This window comes from Danio aesculapii, chromosome 8 (assembly GCF_903798145.1).
Source record: "Danio aesculapii chromosome 8, fDanAes4.1, whole genome shotgun sequence".
Classification (NCBI taxonomy): Eukaryota; Metazoa; Chordata; class Actinopteri; order Cypriniformes; family Danionidae; genus Danio; species Danio aesculapii.
Genome location: NC_079442.1, coordinates 28,308,743 through 28,319,823, shown reverse-complemented (window position 1 = coordinate 28,319,823; position 11,081 = coordinate 28,308,743). Strand labels below are relative to the sequence as shown.

At 37.3% G+C, this 11,081-nt stretch overlaps 1 protein-coding gene across 1 annotated transcript; it reads right to left on the bottom strand.

Annotated features, from left to right (window-relative positions):
- Window positions 1-653: 653 nt before the first annotated feature.
- LOC130233513 (ATP synthase F(0) complex subunit B1, mitochondrial-like) lies at window positions 654-5,651 on the bottom strand. The gene is made up of 7 exons (XM_056463587.1): window positions 5,535-5,651; window positions 4,727-4,763; window positions 4,489-4,634; window positions 3,267-3,430; window positions 2,966-3,091; window positions 2,698-2,877; window positions 654-844 (listed from the first exon to the last, which is right to left on the bottom strand). The coding sequence occupies exons 1-7, from the start codon at window positions 5,560-5,562 to the stop codon at window positions 767-769; spliced, it is 759 nt and encodes a 252-aa protein (XP_056319562.1). The 5' UTR covers window positions 5,563-5,651; the 3' UTR covers window positions 654-766.
- Between the last annotated feature and the right edge of the window lie 5,430 nt (window positions 5,652-11,081).

Below are 11,081 nucleotides of genomic sequence, written 5' to 3'. Positions count from 1 at the left end.
ATGATCCAAAATGCATTTCAACACTTACATCATATCGAAAGCTTGTTGTTGTAGTAGATAAAAACCATAAACCAAACGGGATAGATTTTAAAAGAAAAAGGTTGCCACGTATTGAATGAGAGTTATTTAGACCATTTATTCTATGATGAACTGTTTGCTTACAAATCACATTTTATCCAAAAGGCCTGAAATTGCACATTCATTTTATTTTCGGCTTAGTCCTTTTATTAATCCGGGGTTGCCACAGCAGAATGAACTGCCAACTCATCCAGCACATGTTTTACGCAGCGGATGCCCTTCCAGCTGCAACCCATCACTGGGAAACATCCATACACACTCATACACTGTGGACAATTTAGCCTACCCAATTCACCTGTACCGCATGTTTTTGGACTGTGGGGGAAACTGGAGCAACCGGAGGAAACCTACGCGAACTCAGGGAGAACATGCAAACTCCACACAGAAACGACAACTCACCCAGCCGAGGCTCGAACCAGCAACCTTCGTCTACTGCACCACTGCGTCGCCGAAATTGCACATTTTGAGGTATGACTTGTTTAGTCAAACCTATCTAAATAACACCTCACAGCTACATAAAACTGCAAGACAGAGAGCTGGAGATCTTCAAAATGTTAAAGACACACAGGAAGCAGTTAGTGAATAACCAAATCTTTTATTTAATACGGGTATGTACATTTTTGACGACACTGCCAGTCAGGCGTGTTGACGAGAAAAAGGTTCATTTAGAATGAAAACTGACACAGATTTACACTGTAGCTCTAGCCTGAGTGCTCTTGGCCAGGACCTTCAGATCTGAAATGCACTTGGCGATGCTTTCCTTCTCCTGAAAGACAACAACAAGTGACAAATGAGATAAGAGAAAGAACACAACAATTGTTAGAGAAAATAAATGTTTGTAGGTAATAAAGATGGTATATTAGGGCACTTTTATTAACAGTGTCCTTATTATAATTTTAACATATCAAATAAGAAACAACTTTTTGCACCAATTTACCCAAATCATTTAAATCAACTTCACATGACGTAACCTTTCAAAAACATTTGTGTAGTCAGAGCTTGGAAGTGATGTTGGTCAGCTGCTAGTAGTTCTGAATTTTCTGTCCACATCTTTTCAACTACACTCTTATCCAGCAGATGTGTTGAAGAACAAAGACTCCATCTAGAGGCCAAGCTAAAAACTTACTTCTAGTAAACATCAACTCCCATTTGCAATAGTATCTGGATGCAGCTTTTAAGATGCAAGCAGAGATTGCATTGCTCAGAGATGCAATGTCAGACACAATGCACTCAATGGAGCTAGTGACATCACTGTGAGGGGTAGAATTAATGTTAGTTGCATCAAAAAGCATTGGATGTAGCTCAGATTGCATCTGCACTGAATCTGCAGCCAGACCCCTCCCCACCTGCTGGAGTTGAGGAGTGTTTGTTCTTGCTTTCCAGCATTTTAGTGTTGGAAGTGTTCATATTTTCAATGCTTGCAAATTACCATGAACCACAACGTTTACCATAAAGTGCTTAAAGGTCAAAAAAAGATACATAGGTGAATTACATTTAGAAAAGAATACAATTACCACATGACCTTGGTGTTATTCTGATGAAAATAAACACACAAATCTCTCTAAATTTAGAAATTGAAAATTTACTAACAAATGAAGCAAGTCATATTTTAAAATGTATTAAAATTAATGAGTCAAAAACCAAACCAATATCAATTTAAAAGGAAATGTCTTTTTGCTCTGGTTTTGAACAAACTTGCTTGGCTTCTCTGAAAAACACCTTCATTTCTTTTAATTTGTTAACTCAGTTTTTAAAAAAAAATATCATTTAAAATATTACAATATTCAGAAAAGAAAAAATTATGAAAAAGTATAACACACATAGAAATTATAAATGGCATGCAATATATAACGTCAAGCCTTAATTTATTCGAAACAAAACTATTTGTATGTGAAATGTGCTGTAAAAAAACATACTACAAACGGGTGCACAACTTTTTTTTTTTTGTCTGGCTCTCAAAGTAGAACCTGTAGATGTTTCTTGGTAATTGTACTGTTTGTTTGTTCATTAATTCATGCAAATTATTGGCGCATTTCAGTTTTCTAAATATGGGATAAATATTTGACTCGATTGCCCGGCTTATTCCAGAGTTTGACTGACACTCACTCACCCTGCCCATGCTGGAATGTGTTCACTGTGGTTTTTAAGTTCTGAACCTCAGTACACTTCCAATCTAGTGGCAGATTTAGGGCCAATAATGAACTTTGGAAATGTAGTTTTGTTTTGAGCATGGTAACACTGAGTACACGAGTCTATTTATTATGATCAGAATAGAAAGGTTCAAATTAATAAAAAGGGAGACCTTTCCTCCCAAAGCTGTGCAGAAACTAGACCTCTTTAGCACCATATTTGGTTCATATTTATATTTTAATCCCACATGTCACACTCTAAAACAAAGAGACAGTGGATATAGTGCATAGGTCTCAAACTCGATTCTTGGAGGGCCACAGCTCCGCACAATTTTGCTTCAAACACAGCTGATCCAACTAATCAAGGTGTTCAAGACTAGTAGAGACTATTAAGAAGGTGTGAGTTAGAGGAGGTTGGAGCTAAACTATGCAGAGCTGCGGCCAACCAGAAATTCAACTTGAGATTATTGATTTAGTGTATTTCTTGTACCTGCTGTGGTGTGATGCTCTTGACCACACTCTGCTCCACCCAGTTCACCATGTGCTCCTGCTCCATGCGGCGGTGCAGGTTCTGAAGCTCCACCTGATAGTCCAGTCTCTTCTTCACCTCATTGGTCACCATGTGCAGACGCTCTCTGTAGTTGATCTCCAGCAGCATAGCCACGTTATTCTGATGGAAGATTGGATGAAATAACATCAGAAAACTACACCTAGCACCAGTCTAGGAGCAAATAGTTCTACATGGAAACGCTCCTCACCCTCTTGGCATCGAAGAGCATGCTTCTTCCTTCTACTCTCCACTGCTCCTTCTTCTCATTCTCAATGCCCTGAGTATAACTAGCCATAGACTGATCCTTCACCTCCTGAGCCTTTGCTACTTTATCCTGAAAAGGAATAGAGCAGAGTTATAAGTTAAATTAAATTCCCCAAACACATACCTCAAATGGTCTCTAGGTTAACTGTAACTGTGCCAGATATTTTAGCAAGCATGTGTCTTTGTGTCATTCAAATGTAATTATAATTGAATAACAGTTTGGTTAAATGCAAAATGTTACAAACCGCATTGAGTTTGTCAGCGAAGGCAGCTACACTGGGCCCAAACTTCTTGACGGCGTAAATGATGACTGCACCAATGGATGCACCAGCAATGGTCTCGTGATTGATTACATAGATTTCCTTAGACAGCAGGTAGAGGAGCAGACCAGTGCCAAGCATATAAGGCCCTGAAATCACAAGACAACACCACTGTTACAATCGCACCATACACAATAATCTTCATATGGTAGGGCTGCAAACTGGTTGTTGCTAAAAGGGATACAGCTGTGGCCAGAAGTTAATGAGAACCATTTATACTATTTATTAATGTCAACTCCTACCCCAACCATCACAGTAATGTAAAAACTAATTATATAGTGCATTATTCAGATTATTTATTAAATTACCCAATACAAAATTATGCTTTATTGATGTAAGCATCAGCAGACATGTCCCATCTAGACTGCCCTGCAAAATCAATTTAAAAGCTTGAGACGCAAAATTAAAAGAGTGCTTTGGTTATATATTGAGTGTTTCGTGTTTCAGCGTAAAGAGTGGCTCAGTTCACATCTTAAATGTTTTCTGGGATTGGGACACTTATTAGGTGTTATCAATGTTACCAAGTTCAGTTTTGCCACAGAATTGGGCTACATTTTGATATATTCTATACAGTGATAAAAACTAGGTTAAAGGGTTAACTAGGTTTTATCCTAGGATCAAAACTAGGATGGCATTACAGAATAATTAAATGTAAAGCATTGCATTACTCATCTATTTATTTCTTAACATAAAAAATTGCATTTCTTTAAAGATACAGGGCTTAATTTAATCTCTCAGCAGAAAACATTTGAATCCTCAATGATTTAATCATTGCAACAAATACCAAAAAATATTGTGATAGTTGATTGGGACGTACATAAAACTATTTCCTCGTAAAATATTACAAGAGTAAAACTGCGTTATACTTAGTGCCACTTTTTTAAAAAACATGTCAAATGTAAATGTGTACTTTACCATAATGCAGATTTAAATCATTCTTCCACTCAACTAAAAGACCATGCTGATCTTCTTTTATTTTATATTTCTCCACATATATGATATCTTGTGTCATAGTTTACCAAACTTCATGGTTAGCGTGCTGTGATTTTCACATGAGCTTGTGTTTCCTGCCTTAATGAATGAAAGAACTGAAAGGTGTAGTGTGACTGTTCCTTAATAAAGGAGGAAATAAAGCTGATAAACCCACCTGTCACACCAGTCTTGGGGTACAACATTGTGAAAATCTCCTCAGGGAAGATGCCATGACGGACCTTTCCTCCCTTCTCTGGTAGAGGGGGTACTGGTGCAAGACTCTGGGAGGACTGATGAAAGGAGCGAGGGGCCTGGACCAGGCTGTTGAGAGAGAAACACACATGGTCAGAGGTCTACAGATTTCACTGTCACTTTCTCATAGTATTGACCACATGAATTAAAAATATACATACCAAGCACCAAAAGACCCACTGTTTTTCAGGGAATGACCTGCAAGAAATAACCAAGAAAACAGTGAGATGATATCAGTGCTTTTGTAAATGTTAATAAACATCTCAGTCATTTAAATTAAAATGACAGAAAGAGCCTAGTAATCTTGTTTATTAGTTAAAACTATATAAACGTTATCAGAAGAATTAAATGCATGAATAAACTACACATTCGAAACCTTATGTCTACATGCCATAAGCTAAATAATAACATACAATATTTTCCATCGTTTTGTTTTATTTTTTATATTGACTTTGGTGCATAAAGCATATTTATTAAATTGTACGCCCTTGCACACAAAATTTGTAACCTGTCAACTCATCGGGCTAGAAAATAATGCAAATATAGTTTAATCTCATACACCATTTGCATTGACAAAATATATGTTTAAAACATATCACTACACGTGGCCATGGACATTATTACACACATAATAAGTGGTTAGGTCTGAATGTGCAGTTATTAGCTGAAAGCTAATGCTACAACTAAATACAAGGGCACACTGAAAACACAACAACTTCATCATCTTTCTCATTCATAAATGAGTGTCTGAGCATAAAAGCAACATGACATAGCATCCACTACGTTATTAGAAACCGAATATAGATTTATAAGAGTAAAATTGTTTCACTATGGATTCATGTGCGGCCGTTCACACAGTGCGGCCTTCAATTTTACCCTTCAACTTCACATTCGTCCATAAAACCGTGTACTTATTCCGCACAATCAGTTAAACTGTTAGAATAGCAGTCATTTGATAAAATTACTCACCTGAGACGAGCACCAGCCTCGACAACATGTTTTACGGATGAATGTCAAGATCCCCGGCTGAAACGTCTCTGCACCGGGCTCTCTGTGCCCTTCTAGACCAAGGATGAGAAACTCTCGCTCCTTCTATCGCGAGATGTTTTGACACCAGCGTCTGTCACATCCGGGAGACTCTTAACTCGACAGCGCCTCAACATTTTACCTAAAAAATGTAAAATAAGAACGTCGACACTTGCAAGTTGTCGCAACATTAATATTTGAACCTTTATGTGATAATAGATAATGCCGGAACGCATTCCAATGATAAAGTCGTCAAGAGAAACAGTGTTTATCGATGTGTAAGAGTCCATCAGTGGTGTTAACGTACTTAGTTAACCCTGACAGCAGATGGCGACAGTTTAGCATAATAAAGCATCTATTCACTATTTTCATATTATTGTTAGTACTTATTTTTTTCAGAGACTAGTATCTTTTCCATTAAGTACTAGTACTTATTCATTAGATAGTGCTTATTTTTTAGATAGTGCCTTAGATACTGGGGCCAATCTTTAGATACTAGTGCTTTTTTAAATTATACTAATGCTTACTGATTAAACAGTAGTTATTTTTATTAGATACTAATACTCATTCATTACATACTATATATTAAATATAATCTAGTACTTATGCTTTAGATAACTGTATCCATTTAATAGGTATTACTAGTACTTATTCATTAGATACTAGTACTTATTAAAAAGACACTAGTTCTTATTACTAGTACTTATTTTTATAATGACTAGTAACTATTCTGTTGTTACTTGTAACAGATTTGATTTTTTTTCTATTGATTTCTATGGAATCTGTCATCGAGGTATCAACTATTCAGTTTTGACTAGTATGTATTCCAGCTGGGACTAGTTCATATTTTATATACTAGTAGTTAACCATTAGGTTCTAGTACCTAACAGACACTAGTACTTATGTATTAGATAGTAGTAGGCCTACTTATTCATTAGGTACTATTGTTTATTTAATATATATAGTGCTTGTTAATTAGATATGAGTACTTATTAAATAGATACTACGGGCTATAGATTAATGTCTAAATGGCTTGCCATAGGCAATGTATTTTGGTCCATTAACAAAATAGATTAATTAAACAGATATATTTATTAAAATAATATTTTAGTTACTGAACATATTTAGAAACTGAAAGATAATTCAATTAAATTCAAGCAAAATATTGCAAAAAAAAAAAAAAATTACAACTACAAAATTTTAACAAATTTTTTCAATTTTTTGCTTCTATTGATTTTTCCTCATTTTTAAATTTGTATTTAATATTTTTCTATAACATATACATTTGGGTGTACGAGTTTTTGGATTAGTATACAGAATTATTGTAAACTATTTTGTTAGATAAGCTCCAGATTTGGATGGTTTTGTATAACAGATACATTTGGTAGACATTTACAATAATAATCATTCGATTATTTACAATGTTACAGATAAAGTAAGAAAAAAAAACCAAGAGCAAAAAACAACAAAAATCTAAATATTATCTGATCTGTGGATAGATATAATAGATGAAGAAATTGAGCAAGGAGTCAATAAAATAAAATAAAAGTGATTTAATATATTATACATATTAAAGGTCGTGCAAACTGAGTGCTTTCTTGTTAAATTAATCTGGAATTGTAAGTAATTTTTAATCTCTTGCATAAATGCTACAAAAATTGGTTTGCAATTTACATTTATGAATATAACATCTACATGAAAACAGAATAAGTTTTATTATAAAGCAGACATTAGAATTTGTATTAAAAACTGTGAATTAATATTTAATAATATTCCCAATTACAATTAGATCAAGTGTATGTATGATGTGTGCCAAAGTCAAATGACCTAAAGGGTCATGCGCAGCTGGATGCTAAGGATGTTGAATGAAGAGACTAGAGCATTGCACATCTTCAGAGATTTCTGTGCAATAAATACAAGATGTTTTAGTCAAAAGTCCCATCTTCATGGTTCTCCTATGTGAGGGGGAAGACAACATTTTTGGATAAAATTGTCACTGACTGCTGCTCATTAGCATATTTGTTCAATTGTTGTTTGAGTGTGACCTGCTTTTTTTTATATATACCTACTTTCTTTTTTTCAAATAAACATTTAAAATGTGTACATATGACTTGTATTATTTATAAATAAAATACAAAGCAGTATTCTTGGCAATAAATGGGTAATGTGCAATAATATTTTGCAGTGAAATAATGTGTTGGAACAATGGAACAACAGTCATTTCAATCACAGATGCAACTGGCCGTAGGATTGATTAACTTCAGATGCATCTTTCCATCAACTAGTTGCAGGCTAAAACTGATTTCATTCATTCATTTTCCTTCTTAAAGAGCTTAGACCCTTTATTCACCAGGGGTCGCCACGGCGGAATGAACCACCAACTTATCCAGCATATGTTTTACACAGCGGATGCCCTTCCGGGAGTTTTCCGGGAGACAACACAATACGGCAGGTGGGCGGGAGATGGGTCTGAACTCTGAAATACGGGAGACTCCCAGGAAAAACGGGAGTGTTGGCAGGTATGCTAACCAGTGAGCCACCGTGTCGTATTTTTCTCTCGGTTATAGCCACTTTCATTTCGCCTTCTCCTTATCGTCAAGTGTAAAAAATGACATCTTACGCTTTCTCTCAGTAAAAATAATCATAACAACGGTTAGCGCATTCTCCAAACATGGCGGCTTCTACCCAAAATTGCACGCGTTGGCGACGGAGAGCCAGCAGATGGCGACATTATCCATGAAGCATTAACAAGAACGTTTATTCTTTCACGTTGGTTATATTTACATTTTTAAACGTTTAATGATAGTAATAAATGTCTGAATCACTCCACTGAATACATTTCAATAGGTTGACACAGAAAAAAAAGAATGTTTATTTATTTATTTTGTAGGAACTCTGACAGGGAGCCAGCAGATTTTCCCATAAAAGCAATAAATCCTGCGCTGGCATATTTAGGGACCGAGCACCAAACGGTGCAAGGCCCTATTGGAATTGCTCCGTTTATTATTATTATTATTATTATTATTATTATTATTATTATTATTATTATTATTATTATTCTTCTCCCGAATCAATCGCGATTTTGAGGGTCTAAACATGCCCGAAAACTCACGAAAATTTGCACACGCCCCAGAAGTGGCGAAAATTTACGTTTGTTATAGGCTTCGGAAGTGGGCGTGGCAAAATGACTCGACAGCGCCACCTAGAAAATTGATACGGACAAGCCCCCGAGCCACGAATCACGCACATGCACGAAAATTGGCACACACCTCAAACATGCCAAGACCTACAAAAAAGTCTCAAGGAGCGATATCTCAAACCCAACAGGAAGTCGGATATTTATGGCTTCCTGCGGCGAAAAAGTGGCGATTTTGCCATTTCCAGGCGTTGTACTTTAACGAACTCCTCCTAGGGATTTCATCCGATCGACACCAAAATTGGGTTATGTCATCTAAAGGCCTTGGCGATGTTAAATTGCGAAGCTTTAGAGTTTTCGTCGATGGGCGTGTCCGTGGCGGCCTCGTAAATTTTGACGACTCGCCACGAAACATCAAGTCGTTATAACTCAGGCATGCATGATCCGATCTGCCTCAAAATTCACACGTTTGATAACCGTCCTGACCTGAACACGTTTTCATGCCAATATCCCGATACAGTTATAGCGCCACCTGCTGGCTACAGGAAATGACATGATTTACAGTGAAACAAACTGCTCCGACAAATTTCATGATATCAGCACCAAATTTGAGTGGTGTCATCTGAAAGCAGTATCGATGATATATTGTGAAGGTCTAGAGTTTTCGTCGATGGGCGTGTCCATGGCGGACTCGCAAACTTTGATGATTCGCCATGAAACATCAAGTTGTTATAACTCAGGCATGCATGATCCGATCTGCCTCAAAACTCACACATTTGATAAGTGTCCTGACCTGAACATGTTTACATGCCAATAACTCGATACAGTTATAGCGCCACCTGCTGGCAACACTAAAATTGCCTATAACTCAGCCAAACAATATCCGATCTGCCTGAAAATTCACATGGTTGATAAGATTGCTCTCCTGAAGACATCTACATGCCAATATTGAGTCACAGTCATAGCGCCACCTGCTGGCAACAGTAAAATTGCCTATAACTCAGCCAAACAATGTCCGATCTGCCTGAAAATTCACATGGTTGATTAAAATCCTCTCCTGAAGACATCTACATGAAAATATTGAGTCACAGTCATAGCGCCACCTGCTGACGGGAGCAAGTTTGGCATAAATCTGTGATTTTCTCAGATTTTTTTTATGTATCGGAATAAATTATTATTGTTCGCGGTTCTCTGTCGTCCTACGGCCGCCGGGCGACGGTGAGCCCGTGTGCGAGGTCCCTATCATCGCTGCTTGCAGCTTTAATTATTATTATTATTATTATTATTATTCTTATTATTCTTCTCCCGAATGAATCGCGATTTTGAGGGTCTAAACATGCCCGAAAACTCACAAAAATTTGCACACACCCCAGAAGTGGCGAAAATTTACGTTTGTTATAGGCTTCGGAAGTGGGCGTGGCAAAATGACTCGACAGCGCCACCTAGAAAATTGATACGGACAAGCCCCCGAGCCACGAATCACGCACACGCACGAAAATTGGCACACACCTCAAACATGCCAAGACCTACAAAAAAGTCTCAAGGAGCGATATCTCAAAACCAACAGGAAGTCGGATATTTATGGCTTCCTGCGGCGAAAAAGTGGCGATTTTGCCATTTCCAGGTGTTGTACTTTAACGAACTCCTCCTAGGGATTTCATCCGATCGACACCAAAATTGGGTTATGTCATCTAAAGGCCTTGGCGATGTTAAATTGCGAAGCTTTAGAGTTTTCGTCGATGGGCGTGTCCGTGGCGGCCTCGTAAATTTTGACGATTCGCCACCAAACATCAAGTTGTTATAACTCAGGCATGCATGATCCCATCTGCCTCAAAATTCACACGTTTGATAACCGTCCTGACCTGAACACGTTTACATGCCAATATCCCGATATAGTTATAGCGCCACCTGCTGGCTACAGGAAATGACATGATTTTACCCTGTAACAAACTTCTCCCACAAATGTTATCATATCAGCACCAAATTTGAGTGGTGTCATCTGAAAGCAGTATCGATGATATATTGTGAAGGTCTAGAGTTTTCGTCGATGGGCGTGTCCGTGGCGGACTCGCAAACTTTGATGATTCGCCACAAAACATCAAGTTGTTATAACTCAGGCATGCATGATCCGATCTGCCTCAAAACTCACACATTTGATAAGTGTCCTGACCTGAACACGTTTACATGCAAATAACTCGATACAGTTATAGCGCCACCTGCTGGCAAACTTAAAATTGCCTATAACTCAGCCAAACAATATCCGATCTGCCTGAAACTTCACATTGTTGGTAAGATTGCTCTCCTGAACACATTTACATGCCAATATTGAGTCACAGTCATAGCGCCACCTGCTG